Source organism: Henckelia pumila, chromosome 4 (genome assembly GCF_033568475.1).
Source record: "Henckelia pumila isolate YLH828 chromosome 4, ASM3356847v2, whole genome shotgun sequence".
In the NCBI taxonomy this organism is placed as follows: domain Eukaryota; kingdom Viridiplantae; phylum Streptophyta; class Magnoliopsida; order Lamiales; family Gesneriaceae; genus Henckelia; species Henckelia pumila.
The window spans coordinates 16,801,398-16,826,120 of record NC_133123.1 but is presented as its reverse complement, the minus strand read 5'-3'; the positions used below and the strand labels follow the sequence as shown (position 1 = coordinate 16,826,120).

Sequence of the window (24,723 nt, the reverse complement as noted above, 5' to 3'; positions counted from 1 at the left end):
AATAACGGTAATATATTCAATTATTTGTCAGATTGTGTCAAACTAGTACATTTTTTAACGAAAACTTTTTTTTTGTTATTTAATTTATTTTATTTTTAATATAAATAAATAAATAAATTATAACGGCTAGTTAGAATTTTCATTTTTTTATTTTTTTTTATTTTTTTAATTTAAATAATAATAAATAACGGTAATATATTCAATTATTTGTCAGATTGTGTCAAACTAGTACATTTTTTAACGGAAACTTTTTTTTTGTTATTTAATTTATTTTATTTTTAATATAAAAAAAATAAATAAATAAATAAATTATAACGGCTAGTTAACGGCTAGTTAGAATTTTCATCTATAAATACCCTTTAATGCTAACACCAAAATTCATTCCACTTCCAACACTCTTCAATTCTACTTTCATTCTCTCCTATATCTTTCTTACTCTTTTCTGAAATATTATTTTCTATCCGAAATGGATGAAAATACGAGGGCATATCTTACATATTTGTTAAATTCTACACAAAACTCGCAAGAAAATGCATCTTCCCAAAATCCACAAATTCCACCAACTCATCAATATCCACATCCATTTCCAAATATGCAGTTTTCTCCACAAAATGTTCAAAATTTCCCAGGAAATTTTATGAGCCATCCGAATTATACCTCCAGAGGTCCACCACAACCGCTTCCAGCCGAATATTGGCAAAACACGAGTCATCCACCATTCACGCCGCCAGTTCTTCAAGGCTTTGGTACCCCATACACAACTGGTACGCATTTTTCATCTTCGATGCCGACTGAACCTGCATCTCCGACTTTTGTCCCAGAGACTCAACTGTCCGATCGTGAATCCCCAATCGAGGTGGTGAATTTAGAAAAAACGATTCCGAATGCTGAGGGTACGAGAAAGCGTTCGACTTGGACAAAGGTTGAAGATGAGGTCTTGGCCAGAAGTTTTGTCACAATCAGTGATGATCCAATAATCGGCAATGACCAGAAGGCAGATGCATTTTGGGGACGTGTCGCAAGCTACTACAATGACAATCGTCCTGCAGGTTCAAACAGCAGAAAAGCTAATGTTATACGGTCACATTGGCACAACACAATCCAGAAGAAGGTAAATCTATTCAACGCAAATTACAATAGTATTTACAGTTTATATCGCAGTGGTCACAGTGATGAAGACATATTGAGGTTTGCGTATGAAAAATATCGCGAAGAACACAATGGTGTTGCGTTCAACCTCGAGCATGTGTGGAGAATTGTTAAAGATCGTCCAATGTTTACTCCACAATCCGATGATCACTTTGTGGCCACAAAGAAGACGAGGACCTCTGAGTCAGGAGCAAGCAACACATCTTCCAACCAAAATGTGAGCGTAGACATAGATGACGAAGATAATCGTCCAATGGGTAGGAAGGCTGCAAAAAGAAAGGGAAAAGACAAAGTCAAATCGACCATGGAGGATCTGACAGTAAACTATAACAGTATTTTTTCAAAGTTCAATGAGTACACAAACGTAAAGAAATCTGAAGTCGATCTGAAACAAAAACAACTTGAAGTTGAGGAGATTAAGGCAAAAGCTTCCTTGTCCAATGCAGAAGCAAAGAATCGTCGATTGAGGTTGAAGGAGTACGAGATCTTGAACAAAGACACATCGGAAATGACTACTGAGCAACTTATCATACATGAATGTTTGTGCAAGGATATCAGGTCCAGTTGGAATATATAAACTGTTTGCGCATTTCGATTGATTGTATTGTTTAATTATTGCATTTCGAAGTATTTGTATTGTTTAGTTATTGTATTTTTGAGTGATTGTAATGTAGTATTTCCGAGTGATTGTAATTTTTAATTATTGTGGTTTCGAGTGATTGTAATTTTTAATTAATGTGGTTCCAATTATCGTGATTTAAAATTTTTATCAACTTTGAAAACTAGTCATTACAAAGTAGTAATATCAAATGTCTAATTATCCAACAACTTGACTTATTAGATTACAAATAAAATCAACTTACAATTTTTTTTGAAATAAACAAAATTATATTTTCAAAACATATTGATTTAATTAATAGATTTCAAAGATATATAAATATATGGTGCTAAGCAAATAATCTAATCTTTGAAGCAAAATGATTTTGATAAAAGACACGGCTAAACAAAAAAGGAAAGAAAATATGGTGGAATTGGTATAATTATTAAAGTTGTTGGATTGCTCAAGTTATGTGGATTCTCTAAGAATGCAAGCCACGTTAGGTATCTACTATAATCAATTTTTGAGACTTTTTTTATTAAAATAATATAAAAATAAAGAATATATATTAAAGTATACAATTTGAAAAAGTTGATGAATGTATTAAACTATTTTTGCAAAATAGTCGTTAGAAACTATCCGTTGCAAACTAGCCGTTAGAATCTAATCGTTGCAAAATAGCCGTTGGAAACTAGTCGTTGCAAGATATCCTTTATATATAGACACATTGTGCTAAGATATTTGCATTTCACTAAGATAAATTTCACAAACACATATACAACAATATATTTCCTCCGAAAATGTCTCATTCCACAGACAGCTCTAGGTCAAGTTCCAGTTCGACAAGCGAAGAAGAAGTACATGTTCAAATCGATGAGCAAGATGATGATCCGGTAGAAGATCTGATGTTAATGGTACTTCAACAACACCAACAAGTTATGGAAGCATATCAGAGGAGAGAAACACGCAGAAGAAGGAGGTTCATCCAAAGAAATCGTGAAGCCGGTCATGAGAGGCTCGTCAATGATTATTTCTCTACAAACCCGGTGTATCATGATGGAATATTTCGAAGACGGTTTCGAATGCGAAGAGAGTTATTCCTTCGCATAGTGACTGCCTTAGAGAATCATTCGACGTTTTTTCAACAAAGGGAAGATGCTGTGCGAAGAAAAGGGTTGTCACCACTACAAAAATGCACCGCTGCGATTCGTCAACTAGCTTACGGAGTCCCTGCAGATCATCTTGATGAGTACCTACGTATGGGTGAATCCACGGCCATCAGGTGTCTTTTCAAGTTTTGTGAATACTTGGTTGAAATATTTGGTGATAGGTACTTAAGAAGACCAAATGCTGATGATGTTCAACGTCTTCTTCAAATGCATGATGACAGACACGGCTTTTCTGGCATGTTGGGTAGCCTTGATTGTATGCATTGGAAATGGAAAAATTGTCCGGTTGCTTGGAAAGGTCAATTTACAAGGGGACATGGGTCACCAACAATTGTGCTAGAGGCGGTCGCGTCTCATGACTTGTGGATTGGCATGCCTTCTTTGGGGTCGCCGGTTCACGCAACGATATCAACGTGTTATATGAATCTCCAATCTTCAACAACGTCTTGCAAGGAAATGCACCGGAGGTTAATTTCACGGTGAACGGCACTAGATATACGAAAGGTTATTATTTAACAGATGGAATATATCCCGAGTGGGCTACTTTCGTTAAGGCTTTTCCTTGCCCGGAGGATCCCAAGAGAAAGTTGTTTAAGGAAAGACAGGAATCTGCAAGAAAAGATGTCGAGCGGGCATTTGGTGTGCTCCAATCTCGATGGGCGATTGTCAGAGGCCCAGCTCGCTATTGGTATAGGAAAAAATTAAAACAAATAATGTTAGCATGCATTATTTTACATAACATGATTATTGAGGACGAAGGAAGTCACGTGATAGATTGGTACAACGATGAAGCGGATGAACTTGCACAACCTATCCTAGGATCCAACCGAGGCTTTCAGGATTATCTTCGGACAAATTCAGAACTACGTGACACTCAAGTTCATCACCAACTTCGCGCGGATTTAGTGGAGCATATCTGGGAGAATTGCAACAACATGAATCCGTGAATTAATATTGTATTTGTTATTTTTAATTTCTTTGAATTGTTATTTTTTTAAAGTTATTGTTGCATTTGAATTTAATAATTTCGTGTATTGAATAAATATATTAAAATGATTTTATTTATTTTTAAAATTAATTAAATTAAAACTTAAAATATAATATTATAATTATAAATATATTATAAAATGTAAAAAAAAATGAATTTATTTAGTATAAAATAATTTTATAATGTTGAGTGGAATGTGAGACCCATAAATAATGAGTGTTAATGTTAATAGGATTGTGGGTGGAAAGAAGGATGTGTTATTAATAGTGGGACCCATGACTTTTGATGATGTGGAAGGTGTTATTGGTGTTATTAATGGATAGGGTTGTGGATGCTCTTATAAATTGTCAACCCCTACCCCTTTTTTTATATGATGTGGAAAACCGCAGCCGCTACCTTTCGATATATTGAATAATCCTCCGAACTAACGCAATAGTCTGTAAACTACATTAATAAGGTAAATCACACTAAGTAAGCCATGTGCGACATGCTAGTTCAAGAAGTTGTTTGTAGGAGAAATTGAATTCCTGACCACTGACCAATAGTTCATCTGCTCTATCAACTTAAACACACCATAAGACATCTTTTCCTTTTTATTCCATTGTCATTCTTTTTCCTTGTAATAAAATAATTTTAGTCCCTTTTCCAGAGACGATGTCATTTCGCCCCGTAGATTTTTAGTACACAAGGAAATAAAATTTTGGGCTAGTTCTTGGTTTTAGCATTAACCTGTAAATAATGGAGCCAGCCCAATCTAAATTGGCATTGTAAGTGGGCCGTTGTAGCTGGCAGCCCAGTCCAGCCCAATCATTGTACATGCTACACATCGCAAAATGTGAACTACGGCGACCGGCTGCTCCATAAACCGTCGTCGAACCCCGCCGCTTCCGCCGCGAAATAATCATACGCACCGATGGCACCGAAGAAAAAGCATCAAAACCAGAAGACGTCATCAAAGGGGAAGCCTAGTCCATCCACTGGTCCGAAGCTCCAGCTGTCGTCGGAGAACGAGAACCGCCTCCGACGCCTCCTCATAAACTCTGGCCGCTCATCGCCTTCTCCGGCGCCGGTCGAAGATCATCTATCCAAAGAAAAGAAGGCGAAGAGGCTCCGTTCGGTATACGAGAAGCTGTCCTGTGAGGGTTTTAAAGATGATCAGATTGAACTCGCTCTCTCCAGTCTCAAGGTTGGTGTAGATGGCTAGTGCTTACCCAGAACCATAAATGCCTATTTCAAATTTGACTCTATACGGTTGGAAATTGGAATAGAAGGTTGCATGTCCAGATATTAAGCATGCAAAGCACGAACTTAGACTAAAAATAAAGCTCTTTGTCTAGTTGTCCCTGAAGTGTAGCTGCGCTTGATGTCCCGACATCTTTGGGGAGAGCGTACCAGCCTTTTTAACGGCGTTCTTGCATTCCATGTTATTTGGTGGTATAATTTCCAGAAAGTATTGGTTTTCAATCACGATTCACGAAGATCAACAGTCCAATGTAAATAGTAGAATAACGACTAGCTTTGCTTCTGGAGCCATTGCACATTTGCACTAGAATTGAAATGCTTTCTTTTCGTGAGTACATGTCCGTGTTTTTAATTCGTATTGGTTACTTCTACTGAGAGTGATACTTAGATACTCAGGAGTGATTGCTACCTAGCTTGTGTTGACTTGGTTCTTGTGGTACTGAGTAGGAAAAACCCACCGAGATGTCTTGATTAATAAATTCTCAGAAATCAAAATTAAGCATTCGCATATATATTTGATGCTCACTGTTTCAAACTACTATCTAGTGAACTGCCAATGTTTTCATAAGTATTCAAATACGTTATTTTAGGCATTGTGATTCTCCATGGTGGTTCCTTCTAAGTTCTAATTACCACAAGTGCTATTCTTTGCTACAGGTGATCGATTAAGGTCATAGTATTTATATTGACAATTAGTGATCAGAACCTTTTTCCCATATGGATTTTGTTATCTGAAAATTTTCTTTGTGTCTTGTCTACATTAATTAGGAGAGTGCAACATATGAGTCGGCTTTAGACTGGTTATGCTTAAACATTCCTGGGAATGAGCTCCCACTGAGGTTTTCTAGTGGCACTTCTTTGCACCCAAGCAGAGGTACTGAAATTACATAGATTGGCGATTAATTCTGATCTCCTATTATGAATAACTGTCTCAATGAACTTTCTGCAGGTTCAGTTGGAGTGGTTTCTACTGCTCGTGAGGATTGGGTTTCATCGAGGGAGTCATCAGAAATTATAGCTGACGAAGCTTTAGAAGTCTCTGTTAAAATTAAGGGACGGAAAGGGGATGAAACGCTGGAGTCCTTTCAGCATTCACAAGCAGATTGGATCCGTCAGTATATGGAACTACATGAAGAGGTATCTGCATAGCATGCCAAGGATGTCACTACAAGAAAACTTTTCAGATTATTTATTTTGAAAAATTGTGTCATATTAATCTTTTCACTTTGGATAAGAAACTATCAATGTAAATCAAAGGTCTAAAATGCTCGTGGATTTACATAAACTGGGGACATGTGAAAGATGAAATGCTTACACATACATCGTGCCAAAGTTGTTGGCCTTTTTTTATTGGAAATTATTGCCTTATCCGGCCTTTCATGGTCCATCATACAGTTTACCCCAAAAAAATAATTATAATAAATTTATATGTTTTTTCCCCTATTTCAGTGTGTGTCTTTATGCTGAGATATTAATCAACTAGGAAATTAAAGTTATTGTTTCTACTATACGGAAGATTTATGACAAAATTCTGTTTGCCTATTGATTTTGATTCTTTTTTTTTTTTAAAAGGATGATTCTGATTCTTGGGAAACTGATCTAGTGGACGATGACTTGTCAAAGAAGGTACTTCCATCATTGTATTGCAAATTATTGTGATTACACTAACAAGTGATCATTACTGTTAACTGTTTGATGAGAAACATACTTAAACGGCACACCTATTTTTTATGCAATTAAGCTTGGTAGAATTTAATTGCAATTATGTATCTCTTATAGTGCTGCTTGTCTTATCTTGAGTTTCCAACTTCCAAAACATGATGTTTTGTCACATATAATCATTATAATTTTGGTGTGATCAAGGTCAATCAGATCTTCACCAAACCATATATTTAGTTGGATGCTCACTTGATCTTCCCTTTAAAAGTCCATAGCTATTTTGATGTTCTTAAACATACCATGATTGAACCATTTGACCTTGTACCCCGGTATTCACATTTCTTCAGGTTTGATGTTTATGGTCAACTGTATAAACAACTGCAAAACAAGTTTCAGTTTTTTGGATGTTAAGTGTTAACAGTAGCATTTCTTTGTCATGTGCACTTTGGTAGGACCTGGAGCCGAGGAACTTCGAGTCTATTGCTGAAGAATATAACGCTGCCAGGCTGGAAGCCATGAATGCCAAAGCAAGAGGAGATAAGAAAAGCCAGGAAGGAGCAGGCCTAGTTATTCGAAAACTCAAGCAGGACATGTTGGCCTCAGGTAACCAAAATTTTGTTGTGTGTTCACATTTATTGATCTATTCTGAGTGCATGATTTTGATAACTCGGATATAAATTACTATTCAGGGTTATCTGTTGATGTGTTGGAATCTGGATTCGAAAGTTCTTACCATCTTACGTCTGTGGATGCACATTCTGATTCTGCTCCTTCAGACAACTGTCATGATGCTGCTGTTACTGAATGTGATATGAAAGCAGACTCACCCTCTACCATGTTTGTAGCTGAAGTTGATCATAAGTTAGCGGCTAACTCTGGCGCACAGGAGTACCCAACCGATGATGTTTCCTTAGGTATGGGTATTCCTACACAAGATGAAGCTGCTTCAGAAAAGGAATCAGGTGATGTAGAGCTTGGTAATTTCTTTTTGGAAGACAATGCATCTGAAGAGGTTTTGCGTACTGAAGTTTTCAAACTACAAAAGAAAGAAAAATTGAAAGAGCTTTGTGGCGGAAAGAACTTGGAGAAAATGGAAGGAATCTGGAAGAAGGTAATCTCCCATCTATGGTGGTAGTCATCATTATAATTGTTGAAGTCAAGTACTTTTGAAGTTAAAATTTCTAGTGCTTTCATCCTTTCAACAATTCATATTTCCCATCTGAAATAGGCTTATGACTCTAAGAGGTATCTTGTTTCTTGTTCATTTTTTCGAATCATAAGACATATACATCATTCTGATTTCATCATTCTGTACCCTCATTGTTTCTCTCTGATCAATTCTCCTTCGCCCTCTCACTGTCATCTCCATATCCTCTCTTGCTAATTAGTTTATCACTGATTTCAGTGTTGTATTTTTTTTTGGTACTGTAACAGTTTTCTAATCTCTCATTGCATGAATTTTAACCTTAGGGCGATCTACCAAAGATTCCAAAGGCTGTTCTTCACCAACTTTGCCAAAGATCTGAATGGGAAGCACCAAAATATGAAAAAATTCTTGGTAAAGGACATAAGTCTGGTTACTCTGTCAGTATATTACGCAAAGCTAGTGGCAGGGGTAAGAGTAGGAAAGCTGGAGGGCTAACAACTATCCAGCTACCTAATCAGGATGAAACTTTTAATACACCTGAGGTAAATCCTATTTTATCTATACAAGTAGTAAAATGCATCTTATGACAATGGAAGGCTCAGTAAATAAGGAACAGAGCTGTTCTTTTTGTGTTCTAGTGTGTGCATTTTCCATAAACCTATGACATCGTGCCTGAGAATTGATTTCTTATATCAATATGATAAAATATCACAAAACCGACCAATTTAGATTGGTCAAACAGTCTTGGGGACAACACTAGGAGATCAGATTCACCGCAAGTTCCAGTTGATTACGGATACAATTTTGAATGGAGTCGGTAGTTTTTTATGTATCTTTTAAAGTATTAATGTGAAATCACAGCACTCAATCATTCCTTACACTAGCTGCTTCACATTGAAGAAGATGATTTTACTGTATCTGTCTCTTGGTACCAACTTAATATCTGGATAATCCCTTTGGTTTTTTTCAAATCCCAAGAACTCCATGACCAATTCAATTGTTTTGTGGTTATAACCAGATGTTCCTCATTTAGGTAACCAAAGATGATATGCAGAATGAAAATTTTCCTGAGTTCTAGCTCATGTCTTCTTTGAAAAGAAATATATGCACAGGAATTGAGAAAATAACCCATAACACTTGCCAACTTCTGTTATAAGGATGAGCCTTAGAAATATAGGAAGACGCAGAAGACTTGGCTTATTCTTAAAAATTGTCAATCAATTTAATGAGGGCTCACAAGGGTCTTTTCTGTTACTAATTAACTTCAGAAGTAGATAATCTGGATCTCCAAACTTGATTCAGAAGTATCCCGAGCCCTTGATAGCTAACTTGTTTTTGTTGGAATGGTCAATTCGGTAACTTCATGTGATAGTTTGATTTGTTTTATATGTTCACCGTTTTGAGTTTCACCCACTTAATTATAGGAAGGATCTTTTTCATTGTTTTCTCTCTAGGATGCACAGAACAGAGTCGCAGCTTATGCTCTCCATTATCTGTTTCCAGATCTGCCTGTTCACTTAGCGCTTTCAGAGCCATATGCTTCATTTGTACTGAAACTGAAAGAAGGTGATTTATCTTACTTGTATCTGATTTTTTTTTGAGTTGACAAATGACGACAATGAATGTCTTGATTGAAACTTATTCCATGTTCAAAGTAATCCTGTTGTCTCCATTTTTTGAGGACTATCTTTGATGATTTTTGAAATAATCCACCTTAAATTTTCAGGAGAAATGTGGGGAAATGAAAACTACAGCCAGGAACATCGAAGGGCTGGTTTTGTGGATGCATTGTTGAGTAATGAAAAAGTTGATTCTATCATCAAGGCTGATGACACAAATAGTGCTCTTCATGAGAAGATTCAAATGCCACATATTGTTGAAGATAGTACTGGCGCTGATCCTCATGGTCATGATATATTAATCAACATTTTTTCGTTATTACGTTAAGCATCACATTAAGTTGTGTGTTTGAAGAGGAAGGCTGATCAAAGTCAATTTAAACAGTAAAAGAATTATGAATGTAGTTAATTTAGGCAGTATGTACAAGCTTTTTCTGTCAGCTCCTGAAATCCTTTCTTGATGCTTTCCTCATTCTCATGTTTTTCATATACAGGCATGAACAGAAACATGCTTGCTGAAAGCTTGCATCTTAAGAAGGAACAACAGCGTAAGAAGGAAATAATAAAGTACAAGGTTAGTGTCTCTGTCCAGAAAATTTGTGATAATTTGAGCTGGAGCTGAGGTTATTTTTCGATAATGCTATGCACATATGACCCTTGACTGGTGAATCATACTTCAAGTTTGCCAGAGTATCCTTGCAGCTCTATAAAGAAATTGTAATAAATATAGACCTAATCTTTATTATATTTATTCAAAGAATGGGTATCTTATAGGACACCAGAGTTCTAAAATGAATGATAAAAATCATTATTTCACACTGTCTTTGCTAAATATGATTCACATTTGTAAATTGTATTTGGCTACTTTATTTCTGTGATTCTGGTGACGTGAATCACTTACAACCCGTGCGTCAGTTAGTGGTGAGACATTTGTTCTTATCAACAAGTTCAAGATTTATAGCTAGTCCACTCTGCTGCAATTTGCTTCTATTGGATTCTACTATCTTATTTTTATTCAATCTGTGGAGTCATTGCCATTAAGCAATTTAGTACACACCTATTGCATAGAAATCTTGTGTTCGCTATTGATGTGGCAAAGTTCTTCTGAGTAGGAGTTGTTGAAATCGAGGTTGAGCCTCCCTATTGCTGAGTTAAGAGGTGATATTTTGCATTTACTTGAAGAAAATAATGTTGTGGTTATTTCTGGGGAGACAGGCTGTGGAAAAACAACTCAGGTTTGAGATTCATTAAAATTTTCCCTCTAATTTAACTCTTCGAGTAAGTGTAAGTTTATGCTTTAGTCCTTGCCTGTTTTTATTCAGGGCTGTTGCATTTTGTGTCGGTTGTGTAGGTCCCACAGTATATATTGGATGATATGATTGAAGCAGAATGCGGGGGTCTTTGTAATGTAATATGCACTCAGCCCAGGAGGATTGCAGTAAGTGGTATTACTCAGTTGCTAATTTGGGCATAAAATTATTTCATATTGATTTCGAACCATGTGAAGAGCCATAACTTGATTGGGCCTTGCTATGTGTATAACATAATCAGTTATACAAATGTATTGCTTTTCAAGTTTGTCATCGAGAGAATTGAAAATATTGGACTGAAGATACTCTGGTTTTCAGGCTATTTCTGTTGCCGAAAGAGTTGCTGATGAGCGTTGTGAATCTTCTCCAGGATCGAATGATTGCTTGGTTGGGTATCAGGTCCGTCTTGATAGTGCAAGGTTTGTTGTTGTCCTTTTTGAAGTACACTTTCCGTAATTATGTGGGCTCCTGATTAATGAAATAGGAAATATTTTCAGTTGGCAACATGTATGGTAATACTCTGAATGTAGGCTCACATCCTAGTTTGTTCTCTTATTTTTCAACCTTGCCGTGCTAAATGCTTGTCATCATTTTCAGTCAGCTAAATTTGTCACGACCCTCACTACTAGACTATAATTAAAATAAAGGAAAATTACGGATTTTTAAAAATTTTGCCATGACCTATTTGTAAAACAAACAAGCCAACAAGACTCAGTCAGCAATTCAAATAAGGAAAGAAATACTGACATAAAAATTCAAGTGCGCTAATCATAAACATGCAATCCTAGTAACCACCTCCCGGTTACAGCATAAAGTAAACTAAGGCATTTAAAAGTTCGCAATAATCATAAACATGCATAAGTGTAGACATACTACAAATTCATCAACTGTAGCACAGGGAATGCACATCCTGGCTATAAATACTGAAAGTACTCAAATAACTCTTCATTATTACATAACAGAGTAATGTGCGGAAAAACGTAAACATAAAGAAGCAACGGTCACTGGGCCTTGCACCACCGATGGCCTCATCCCAATAGATCATGCCCCTCCATCTCAACAACAGTCTCCTCACCTGCAAACATTCAAGCATAGTGAGTCTAAAGACTCAACAAGTATAAACAGTGTAATAACAAGGGTTTAAAATACGTGATACAATACTTCAAACTATGATACATAGTATACTTTGAACTTTAACTGTAAATATGCATGAAAATACAAGAGTAATATAGCATGCAATGATGAACTCACGCTATGATAGACTTTCAACTTTCATAACATAAACTTTCATAACATTAAACTTAACCTCATGCATAACTGATTGACTGACATAAACGTAAGACGAGTCAATTGAAACTTTGAAACTTTAACTTTTCTTTTCTTTTACTTTTTCCTCTAGAAATCAGATCCTTGATTTGTGACCCTCTGTTTCGATCATGATCATGGCTGCATTGCACTATGCCGGCAAGACGACGAGATTTCTCCCGACGAACTTAACCCCTCTGTGGCAAGGAGACCGAGATAACTCCCGATCCCACATTGCCCCTCTGTGGCAAGGATAAACAAGATGTCTCTTGCTCCCAACCTAACCTCTATAACCTCTTGGTGAGTAGACCGAGGCATCCCCCGGCCTAGCAACACCCCTCTTTGTCACAAACAAATCACTTCATTCAAAAACATTTACTTCCTTTTTTTATTCATTCAATAAGACTCGACTCACACCTCTTTATAGCATGCAAAACAAGAAAGCTTCCTTTCACTTTATGAAACTCAAGAACATGTCATATGCACACGAATAGGCAACCTTTAAGACATGAGACTCAACTCAAAAATGTGGGTGTAAGGTGGATGAGTGGCTGCCCCTAAGTCAAAAGAAACAAATCACTCAACAATTTCCCTCAAACTTGACGTAGCCCGAGCAAGAGAACCGTAAGACCCTAAACTTTGTCATGCCTTAACCAAAACCCGTCCCGCTTGAACCGACACTTAACAAACACTTCAAATTACCCCTAGGAATAGGTGGTAACATCAAATGATCAAACGAGCTAATTGACAAGTCAAGAAAATTGGACAGCCCCTTTTTACAAAGAAAAATCTGCACCTACACCTCCAACTTAAAAGACTCATAACTTGGTCCAAACTTATCCGAAATAAGCCCATTTTATACCGACACGACCACAACATCATGAACTTTACTATGGTACAGCCCTAACCCTGCCCAGACCTCAGCCAAGACCTGCCCTGCCCCGTGAACAGTACTGCCCTGCACACTCAACAATACCCAACTTACCTCTAACTCAAAAATTCAACCCCATAACCCTCTTTCCTCAACTTTTCTTCATACCAAACAACAATACACCTCAAATAACATCTCTTAGGACTTATCCCAAGCACTAGGGCAACACTCAACCACACTCCCGCTCCACAATTTCGAAATCATCAAGATCAAGCACCAAGCGTGTCTTGATCCTTGTTCAATCAATGTAACCAATTGCCAAACAACATAATGCATTAATCATACATTCAAAACAGCCCTAATATCATGAAAATTTCGAAATATATATAGGGCATACTTCTGAAAATTTCGAAAATCATATATGCAATCAAAACACTCCATTCTTTCCATCATAATTCAAAATGCAACTCCTTAAAACATATAGCACTTCCAAATTTCGAAAATCCCCCAAGAACCCTACTGAAAATTGTCAAAATTTTGAACCCTATATGCATACATTAACAAGCATTTCGAAAATATTTAAGGGAATAAGAACAAGAGCATAAATAGCTTGAATGAGAGCCCAAGAAAAGTCTACACTTGCCTTCAACCTTGACTACCCAAAAATTCGAAAATAAAAAGGAAAGGAGAGCTGAAACTTCAAGCTAACACCAAGCTAAGCTTCTTGTGGAGTTCCTCCGGCGGTGGGGACGGCGGTGGTCGGCGGCGGCGGCGGCTAGGAGGCGAGGGAGAGGAGCCGGCCGAAGTGAAATCTCAAGGGGAAGGGGGGTGGCGGCTCTTGAGTCAAAAAGGGGCTAGGGTTTTGACTTAGGTTGTAAATATATATTTTAGTGGGAAATAAATGAGAGTGTATTGTGTGTAGTGTTTTAAAGTTGCTTTTGTACTTGTAAAAGTGCTACTAGCACTATTACAACTCTTTACCTCAAAACTTTTGCACCTTTAAAACTTCTAAGTTTAAAATTTCAACTCTCAATATTTTAATTGAAATTACACTAGCCCGGATTTAATAAAATCCTATTTTATGAAAAGTTTAGGAAATAATCCAAGAAAATGATAAAATTGCTTTTTGACCCCTTAAAAGTTCAAAATTCACATTTTTGGCCAAAATCCTCTTTTTCCTCTAACTTAAAATCTTAAAATCGAAAGTCTTGAAAATATACCACCGAAGCCCACCATCGTCGCCTGCCGGGATAGAAACTCACTAACTAAACAATTCAAGGCATTTAATTCAAATAAGTCAAGCAATGCTATCTTTAACTGAAACTTAAACAATTAACTTCAAGAAATTAAAAATATAAATACTGAAAATAATTTTAGGCATGATATTCAAATTTTAAAAGTTCTTGGTGTTACAATTCCTCCCTCCCTAATAAGGAATTTCGTCCTCGAAATTAAAACTCACCAAAAAGCTCCGGATAGCGATCTCTGAAATCTGCTTCTGCTTCCCAAGTGGCCTCTTCATCCGAATGGTTCTGCCATCTCACCTTGATCATTGGAATTGACTTGTTACGGAGTCTTCTCTCCTGTCTATCCAAAATCCGGATGGGCGTCTCCTCATAGGACAAGTGAGGAGATAGCTGAAGCGGTTCCGAACTGAGCACATGGGATGGGTTCGAGATGTACTTCCTCAACATCGACACATGAAAGACACTATGGATCTTATCAAGGTTAGGCGGCAGGGCCACTCTATAAGCCAGTGCCCCTACCCTATCCAAAATCTCGAAGGGTCCTATAAACCTCGGTGCCAACTTTCCTTTCTTCCCAAACCTCAAAACTCCCTTCAGCGGCGCTACACAGATGAATACATGATCACCCACCGAGAACTCCAAGTCTCTCCTCCGGTGATCAGCATAACTCTTCTGCCTACTCTGGGCAGTCCTCATCCTATCACGTATCTTAGCCACTACCTCGGTGGTCAACTGAACAATCTCCGGACCAAAGTCTGATCTCTCACCTATCTCATCCCACAACACTGGAGATCTACACTTCCTCCCATAAAGTGCCTCGTAGGGAGCCATGCCAATAGTGGACTGAAAACTGTTATTATACGCGAATTCCACTAGTGGTAGTCTCGACTCCCAACTACCTTGAAAATCAATAGCACATGCCCTCAAAAGATCCTCCAAAATCTGAATCACCCTCTCTGACTGGCCATCAGTCTGCGGGTGGAAGGCGGTGCTAAAAAGTAGCTTCGTACCCAAAGCGGAATGAAGACTCTTCCAAAAAGACGAAGTAAACCGTGGATCTCTATCAGACACTATGGAGACTGGAATACCATGTAGTCTGACTATCTCCCGGATATACAACTCCGCGAACTGAGTCATCGTGAAAGTCATCTTCACCGGTAAAAAGTGAGCCGACTTAGTGAGACGGTCTACAATAACCCAAATAGCATTTGAACCTCTCACTGTCTTCGGCAATCCCACAACAAAGTCCATGTTGATATTCTCCCATTTCCACTCAGGAATAGGGAGAGGCTTAAGCAATCCGGCCGGTCTCTGATGCTCCGCCTTGACCTGCTGGCATGTCAGGCATTCTGACACGAATCGGGCAATGTCACTTTTCATGCCTGGCCACCAATAAAGCTGCTGAAGATCCCGATACATCTTCGTACTACCAGGGTGGATTGAGTACGGCGATGTATGTGCCTCTGCCATGATAGTAACTCGCAGAGAATCACCTGCGGGAACCCAAAATCTACCTCTGTACCTCACAATCCCATCTACCACAGCATACAAACCGCTGCCTTTCTCCTCATCTCTCTGTCTTCACTTCCTGATCTGCTCATCAACTGACTGCGCTGCACGGATACGGTCAAAAGTGTAGTCTGCACACTTAGGGAAGACAATCGGGGAGCTCTACCACTTGCATAAAACTCAAGACCATACCTCTGAATCTCAACCTGCAACGGTCTAGACACTGACAAGGAGGTAATCACTGCAGTCTTCCTGCTCAAAGCATCTGCAACCACATTAGCTTTACCAGGGTGGTAGCTAATATTGCAGTCATAGTCCTTCACCAACTCTAACCACCTACGCTGCCTCATATTCAACTCCTTCTGGGTGAAGAAGTACTTGAGGCTTTTGTGGTCTGTGAAGATCTGACTCTTCTCTCCGTAAAGATAGTGTCTCCAAATCTTAAGAGCAAACACTACCGCTGCCAACTCTAAGTCATGAGTAGAGTAGTTCTTCTCGTGCTCCTTCAATTGCCTAGAAGCATAGGCAATAACTCTGTCTCGCTGCATCAGAACTGCTCCCAATCCCAACTTGGAAGCATCAGTATACACCACAAAATCACCTTGCCCGGATGGCATGGTCAACATTGGCGCTGTCGTAAGAGCTTCCTTCAAAGTATCAAAGCTCCTTTGACACTCGGCACTCCAAACAAACTTGGCGTTCTTCTTAGTCAACGCTGTCATAGGCACAGCAATGGAGGAAAAACCCTTGATAAATTTTCGGTAATAACCGGCTAATCCAAGAAAACTGCGAATCTCAGACGCGCTCCTCGGTATAGACCACTCCTTCACTGCTTGAACCTTTGAAGGGTCTACTTCCACACCGCTCTTAGAAATAATATGACCCAAGAAAACAACTTTCTCCAACCAGAATTCACACTTATCAAACTTGGCCAACAACTTGTGCTCTCGAAGCACCTCAAGAACGGTCCTCAAATGCTGTTCATGCTCCACTCTATCCTTCGAATAAATGAGGATGTCATCGATGAAAACAATGACAAAGCGGTCCAAGTAAGGCTGAAACACGCGGTTCATAAGATCCATGAAAACCGCGGGCGCGTTCGTCATCCCAAACGGCATCACAAGGAACTCGTAATGACCGTAACGAGTCCTAAAAGCTGTCTTCGCCACATCTGACTCCTTCACCTTCAACTGGTGATAACCTGAATGAAGATCAATCTTCGAAAAGACGGATGCACCTTGCAATTGATCGAAGAGGTCCTCGATCCTAGGTAATGGGTACTTGTTCTTCACAGTCACTCCGTTCAAACCTCGGTAGTCTATGCACAATCTTAGACTACCGTCCTTCTTCTTAACGAAGAGAACTGGTGCGCCCCATGGGGAGAAACTAGGGCGTATGAATCCCTTGTCAAGCAACTCTTGAATCTGCTCTTTTAACTCCTTCATTACGGTAGGAGCCAATCTGTACGGTGCCTTGGAGATAGGCACAGTACCGGGAATCAAATCCATAGAGAACTCCACTTCTCTATCGGGCGGAATTCCCACAACATCGCTAGGGAACACATCCTCAAACTCCCTGACGACAGCCACATCAGAAACAACTGGTCGCTCTGGCAGCTCTGTCAAAGATAAACTGGCTAGAAATGACTCGCACCCACTAAGTACAAGCCTCTGAGCTTGCATGGTAGAAATGACTCGAGTCTTCCTCAAGCTCTTAGCAGCCTCGAACCAAAACGGTTCCTCGCCCTCAGGCCTGACTAGCACTGATCTCTGCTGAAAGTCTATCATCACCGCATTCTTCGTCATCCAATCCATCCCAAGAATCAGGTCAAATTCTGGCAAAGGTAGCACTATGAGGTCTGCTACCACTGACTGACCCTGCAAAAGCAATACAAGATCTCTCACCAAGCTCCTGGTGGATAGCTCTTCCCCTGAGGGGATAGTAACTGAGAATCCAACCTCCAATTCCTCGCTCTGAATGCCCCTCTCAAGGGAAAAAGACTCCGATATAAAGGAATGGGTAGCCCCTGAGTCTAATAAGGCCCTCGTGGCTACGCCTGCCACAACAATCCTACCTGCATAGCAGTAGTTACAACGACAAAAAGGTTGAAGTTAAAACCACGAGTTCTACTTAGGCTCATTCTAATTCAACAATTTCCAAACAAGATACTATTCATGCTAAACAATCAAAGGTCCTAAGACATGCAACAAGTTACGAGAGTAAAACCTCAAACAAGCAAAGACTTAAGAGTCGCATGCATCAACAAATCTTTAACTGCTCTAACCCAAAAGTTAAGATATTACCTGTGAGAAGAGTAGTGTCTGGGTCGGCCTGCTCGGCCTCCATCACGAACACTCTGCCCTGCACGGGCCTCCTCAGCTCTGGACAATGGGTAGAGATATGGCCTGGCTTCTTGCACTTGAAGCAAACTCCAGCATCCTTCAAACTTCTCCCAAAGTGCGGGCGGTGGCAAACCTGGCAAATGGGCTTCTCCCCAGCCTTGGGAGGAGCCTGTTTCTGGGCCTGACGCCCCTGTGGTGTCTGCTGTCCCTGCTCTCTCGGTGGTCCATGATACGGCTTTTTGCCGTGCTGCTGCTGCTGAGAGGTGGCCCTGATGAGGAAAGGGACTCTTGCCATGCGCCTCCGCGCTAATATCTCTCAGTGTCTGCTCGGACCTCAAGGCGCGCCTCAGCGCTGAAGCATAATCAGCTGGCTCCGCCATAAGTACATCCCTACGGATGGCGGGTCGAAGCCCCACAAGAAAGTGCTCCAGCTTCTCCTTCTTGTCATCTCCAATCAAAGGCACGAAATGGCAGCCCCTCTCGAACTTCACCACAAACTGTGCCACCGACAAATCTCCCTGTCTCAGGCTCATAAACTCCGTCTTCAAACGGGCTCTCACATCAGCAGTAAAATACTTCTCAAAGAACAGCTTCTTGAACTCAGTCCAAGGTAGAGTAGCTGGGTCCACAATCTTCTCCATTCCCTCCCACCAGAGGGCGGCATCATCCTGGAGGAGAAACACAGCACACCTCACTCTATCTGGATCTCCCAGCTGCATATAGCGAAAGATCACCTCCAGAGAACGGATCCAACCCTCCGCTATCAACGGATCAGTGGTGCCAGCGAAGTCCTTCGGATTCATCTTCCGGAACTGCTCATAAAGAGTCCCCACTCCAGCTCTAGGAGCATCCACATGACGCTCGAGAATGCGGGCCAATCCCGCTAGCACCTGTCCTCCTACATCCACCTGCGGCGGCGGTGAAGGCGGCGGCCGTGGAGGAGGCGGCGGTGGAGACGTAACTGCACGCTGATCACGACGACGAGCCATCTAAACGCATTGAGAAAATCCAACATTCAAATTACATGCCTTAGAAAATATTTTTACTTCAAATTTAAACTTCTCAATAACTCAAGAAACTAATACATCAAAACTTAAACAGATAGAGACATTAAACTTAAATCTTACAGACTTTGAGGCGAGATCCCCTGAGTTTCAGCAACCGGCAGTAGGCTCAGCCCAAACCAAGATCGTGCTCTGATACAAACTGTCACGACCCTCACTACTAGACTATAATTAAAATAAAGGAAAATTACGGATTTTTAAAAATTTTGCCATGACCTATTTGTAAAACAAACAAGCCAACAAGACTCAGTCAGCAATTCAAATAAGGAAAGAAATACTGACATAAAAACTCAAGTGCGCTAATCATAAACATGCAATCCTAGTAACCACCTCCCGGTTACAGCATAAAGTAAACTAAGGCATTTAAAAGTTCGCAATAATCATAAACATGCATAAGTGTAGACATACTACAAATTCATCAACTGTAGCACAGGGAATGCACATCCTGGCTATAAATACTGAAAGTACTCAAATAACTCTTCATTATTACATAACAGAGTAATGTGCGGAAAAACGTAAACATAAAGAAGCAACGGTCACTGGGCCTTGCACCACCGATGGCCTCATCCCAATAGATCATGCCCCTCCATCTCAACAACAGTCTCCTCACCTGCAAACATTCAAGCATAGTGAGTCTAAAGACTCAACAAGTATAAACAGTGTAATAACAAGGGTTTAAAATACGTGATACGATACTTCAAACTATGATACATAGTATACTTTGAACTTTAACTGTAAATATGCATGAAAATACAAGAGTAATATAGCATGCAATGATGAACTCACGCTATGATAGACTTTCAACTTTCATAACATAAACTTTCATAACATTAAACTTAACCTCATGCATAACTGATTGACTGACATAAACGTAAGACGAGTCAATTGAAACTTTGAAACTTTAACTTTTCTTTTCTTTTACTTTTTCCTCTAGAAATCAGATCCTTGATTTGTGACCCTCTGTTTCGATCATGATCATGGCTGCATTGCACTATGCCGGCAAGACGACGAGATTTCTCCCGACGAACTTAACCCCTCTGTGGCAAGGAGACCGAGATAACTCCCGATCCCACATTGCCCCTCTGTGGCAAGGATAAACAAGATGTCTCTTGCTCCCAACCTAACCTCTATAACCTCTTGGTGAGTAGACCGAGGCATCCCCCGGCCTAGCAACACCCCTCTTTGTCACAAACAAATCACTTCATTCAAAAACATTTACTTCCTTTTTTTATTCATTCAATAAGACTCGACTCACACCTCTTTATAGCATGCAAAACAAGAAAGCTTCCTTTCACTTTATGAAACTCAAGAACATGTCATATGCACACGAATAGGCAACCTTTAAGACATGAGACTCAACTCAAAAATGTGGGTGTAAGGTGGATGAGTGGCTGCCCCTAAGTCAAAAGAAACAAATCACTCAACAATTTCCCTCAAACTTGACGTAGCCCGAGCAAGAGAACCGTAAGACCCTAAACTTTGTCATGCCTTAACCAAAACCCGTCCCGCTTGAACCGACACTTAACAAACACTTCAAATTACCCCTAGGAATAGGTGGTAACATCAAATGATCAAACGAGCTAATTGACAAGTCAAGAAAATTGGACAGCCCCTTTTTACAAAGAAAAATCTGCACCTACACCTCCAACTTAAAAGACTCATAACTTGGTCCAAACTTATCCGAAATAAGCCCATTTTATACCGACACGACCACAACATCATGAACTTTACTATGGTACAGCCCTAACCCTGCCCAGACCTCAGCCAAGACCTGCCCTGCCCCGTGAACAGTACTGCCCTGCACACTCAACAATACCCAACTTACCTCTAACTCAAAAATTCAACCCCATAACCCTCTTTCCTCAACTTTTCTTCATACCAAACAACAATACACCTCAAATAACATCTCTTAGGACTTATCCCAAGCACTAGGGCAACACTCAACCACACTCCCGCTCCACAATTTCGAAATCATCAAGATCAAGCACCAAGCGTGTCTTGATCCTTGTTCAATCAATGTAACCAATTGCCAAACAACATAATGCATTAATCATACATTCAAAACAGCCCTAATATCATGAAAATTTCGAAATATATATAGGGCATACTTCTGAAAATTTCGAAAATCATATATGCAATCAAAACACTCCATTCTTTCCATCATAATTCAAAATGCAACTCCTTAAAACATATAGCACTTCCAAATTTCGAAAATCCCCCAAGAACCCTACTGAAAATTGTCAAAATTTTGAACCCTATATGCATACATTAACAAGCATTTCGAAAATATTTAAGGGAATAAGAACAAGAGCATAAATAGCTTGAATGAGAGCCCAAGAAAAGTCTACACTTGCCTTCAACCTTGACTACCCAAAAATTCGAAAATAAAAAGGAAAGGAGAGCTGAAACTTCAAGCTAACACCAAGCTAAGCTTCTTGTGGAGTTCCTCCGGCGGTGGGGACGGCGGTGGTCGGCGGCGGCGGCGGCTAGGAGGCGAGGGAGAGGAGCCGGCCGAAGTGAAATCTCAAGGGGAAGGGGGGTGGCGGCTCTTGAGTCAAAAAGGGGCTAGGGTTTTGACTTAGGTTGTAAATATATATTTTAGAGGGAAATAAATGAGAGTGTATTGTGTGTAGTGTTTTAAAGTTGCTTTTGTACTTGTAAAAGTGCTACTAGCACTATTACAACTCTTTACCTCAAAACTTTTGCACCTTTAAAACTTCTAAGTTTAAAATTTCAACTCTCAATATTTTAATTGAAATTACACTAGCCCGGATTTAATAAAATCCTATTTTATGAAAAGTTTAGGAAATAATCCAAGAAAATGATAAAATTGCTTTTTGACCCCTTAAAAGTTCAAAATTCACATTTTTGGCCAAAATCCCCTTTTTCCTCTAACTTAAAATCTTAAAATCGAAAGTCTTGAAAATATACCACCGAAGCCCACCATCGTCGCCTGCCGGGATAGAAACTCACTAACTAAACAATTCAAGGCATTTAATTCAAATAAGTCAAGCAATGCTATCTTTAACTGAAACTTAAACAATTAACTTCAAGAAATTAAAAATATAAATACTGAAAATAATTTTAGGCATGATATTCAAATTTTAAAAGTTCTTGGTGTTACAAAATTATTTTTGGCAATTTTCCTCAAAGACATTCTTATGGTAGTATGTCATGAATTTTATCATTTTCGTTGCATTTAATTATTTGAATTACTGAAATCTCCTTGGCGATTTTGCAAACATTACATTTTGTTTTGTTTTTGACTGAACTCGACTGTTGTACATCACTGAGATTTCTGGCAGTTTTTTACCTTGTGCAATTTACTTTTCATATGCTTGTTTGAGTAGTTACGTAGATGTGGTTGGTATATGACCAACTAGCAACAATAGATGATAGAATAAGGGGTTTGATGGTTGCCAAAGTGGTTCCATGGTCTATACAAAAAAAAACTATATAGAATTGAAGGCAGATCTGTTTAAATATACAAATAAGCAATCAACTGAATCTCATAAATACTGTATTTTTGCCTTGTGCACTGGGTGAGTAAGCTGTTTTTTCATTGGGAAGTGTTTTTGATCTGGGTTCTTCTATATGTTTGGTTGGAAAGATTTTGGCTTTGTACAGGAGTGCGATAAAATTCGAATAGTGTAAACTAGTCGTCTAGCATGTTTTAGTAAATATTTATTCATATTGAGCTTAAATGGAGATTCTGGGTAATAAATGTTAAAAGGCTGTCTGAATTATAAGATTAAATTTGTTTGTGAAATGTCTTTTGGTGGAATATGCTTGATAATTTTTTATTGGGTGATGAAGTCACATCACTTTACTGATTCTCACCGTTGAAAGTTTTGTTAAGCATGTTATATGTTTATGTGTTGGAAATAGATTATGCGATGGTCTTTAATCATTTTTATGCACATTTTCTTATTAGAGTCTGTAATTCGCGGGGTTGGGAGGGATACAAATTTATGAGAAAGCTGAAGGACATAAAATCGGGCATTAGAAAGTGGAATTCAGAGAAGTTCGGGAACCTTGATGCGAGAAAAAAGGAGCTGGAGAATAAAATTCTTGAGTTGGACGTTCAGGAGAGCGAGGGTCGGTGGGTAGATAGCATGGTGCTTGAGAGAAGGGCTTTTAGAAGCGAACTAGAAGAGATAGTATGCAGAAACGTTCAAAAAGAGCAACAGAAAGCAAAAGTTAAATGGTTGAAGGAGGGGGATTGTAACACGAAATTCTTCCACTCGTTACTTAGCCAAAGAAGGAGTAGATCGAGGATTGAGAAGTTGGAATTGGAAGATGGGAGTTTTTGCACGGACAGCGAGCTTATAAAGGCGCAATTGATTGAATTTTACCGTAAGCTTTTCAGCAAATCGGGCAGTAGGGCCTTTGGCATAGAAGGGGTGGAATGGAGTCCTATTGGCCGTGACGAAATGGTTCAGCTTGAGCTTCCTTTTTCGGAGAATGAAATAAAAAAAGCAGTGTTTGAGTGTGACAGATCTAAATCTCCGGGAGTTGATGGGTTTTCGTTACAAGTTTTCCAGGAGTGTTGGCACGTCATTAAAGGGGATTTGGTGAAGGTTTTTGCTTTTATGAAAAAGGGATTATTAATGGAGTGACTAACGAAACTTATATTTGTTTGATTCCGAAAAAGAAAGATTCATTGCGTATTAAGGATTTTAGGCCTATTAGTTTGGTAACCAGCTTGTACAAGATTTTGGCTAAAGTATTGGCTTCGCGTTTGAAGAAAGTAATAGGTACTACGATTGCGGATACACAAAGAACCTTCATTGCTGGACGACAGATCCTCGATTGTAGCCTCATAGCCAACGAGATGGTAGAAGATTTTAGATTGAAAAAGAAGAAAGGTTGGGTGTTCAAGGCAGATTTTGAGAAAGCTTACGATAACGTGGATTTTCGATTTTTGGACTTTGTTCTCATGAAGAAGGGATTCGGAGACAGGTGGAGGAGATGGATCAGGGGCTGTCTCGACAATGTTAGCTACTCGATTATAATTAATGGCAGGCCATGTGGAAAAATCAAAGGCGAAAAGGGATTGAGGCAGGGAGACTCTTTATCTCCTTTCCTTTTTAATTTGGTTGTGGATGTTGTGGCTAGGTTGGTGGATAAGGCTAAGTTCATGAACTTCATTCAAGGGTGGGTCATAGGAAAATATAGTGTAGAGATTTCTCACATACAATTTGCAGACGACACTATATTTTTTGTGAAGGATCAAGAACACTTGAGATTTTTGAAGGACGTTCTCAATTCTTTTTGTGACATGTCAGGGCTAAAGATCAATTTAGAAAAGAGTGCTTTATTGAGCATTAACTTCGAAGCAGATGTGGAGGTGGAGATGGCCAGAGAGTTTGGATGCGGGCTGGAGTCCTGGCCAATCCAATACTTGGGGGTTTCTCTGGGAGGAAATCCAATCAAGGCATCTTTTTGGGAACCGGTGTTATTTAGGATGTCAAAAAAGTTAGCTGAGTTGGAAGAAATCTTTC

General features: G+C 39.3%; 1 protein-coding gene and 1 pseudogene across 2 annotated transcripts in view; both read left to right on the top strand.

The window, feature by feature from the left end:
* The first annotated feature begins 2,517 nt into the window (after nucleotides 1-2,517).
* LOC140860570 (uncharacterized) lies at nucleotides 2,518-4,227 on the top strand (annotated as a pseudogene).
* A 449-nt stretch (nucleotides 4,228-4,676) lies between these two features.
* The window catches only part of LOC140894432 (DExH-box ATP-dependent RNA helicase DExH7, chloroplastic), a 43,226-nt gene continuing 23,179 nt past the window's right edge, over nucleotides 4,677-24,723 (top strand). The window contains exons 1-13 of one of the 2 annotated variants that reach the window (XM_073302939.1): nucleotides 4,677-5,090; nucleotides 5,915-6,020; nucleotides 6,096-6,283; nucleotides 6,719-6,772; nucleotides 7,258-7,408; nucleotides 7,495-7,916; nucleotides 8,276-8,494; nucleotides 9,407-9,518; nucleotides 9,679-9,858; nucleotides 10,066-10,145; nucleotides 10,684-10,806; nucleotides 10,923-11,009; nucleotides 11,200-11,300. In XM_073302939.1, coding sequence (XP_073159040.1) covers nucleotides 4,818-5,090; nucleotides 5,915-6,020; nucleotides 6,096-6,283; nucleotides 6,719-6,772; nucleotides 7,258-7,408; nucleotides 7,495-7,916; nucleotides 8,276-8,494; nucleotides 9,407-9,518; nucleotides 9,679-9,858; nucleotides 10,066-10,145; nucleotides 10,684-10,806; nucleotides 10,923-11,009; nucleotides 11,200-11,300 — 2,096 coding nt within the window. In that variant the 5' untranslated portion in view covers nucleotides 4,677-4,817. The remainder of the gene's footprint in view (nucleotides 5,091-5,914; nucleotides 6,021-6,095; nucleotides 6,284-6,718; nucleotides 6,773-7,257; nucleotides 7,409-7,494; nucleotides 7,917-8,275; nucleotides 8,495-9,406; nucleotides 9,519-9,678; nucleotides 9,859-10,065; nucleotides 10,146-10,683; nucleotides 10,807-10,922; nucleotides 11,010-11,199; nucleotides 11,301-24,723) is intronic. The other variant, XM_073302940.1, reaches the window with a different exon arrangement.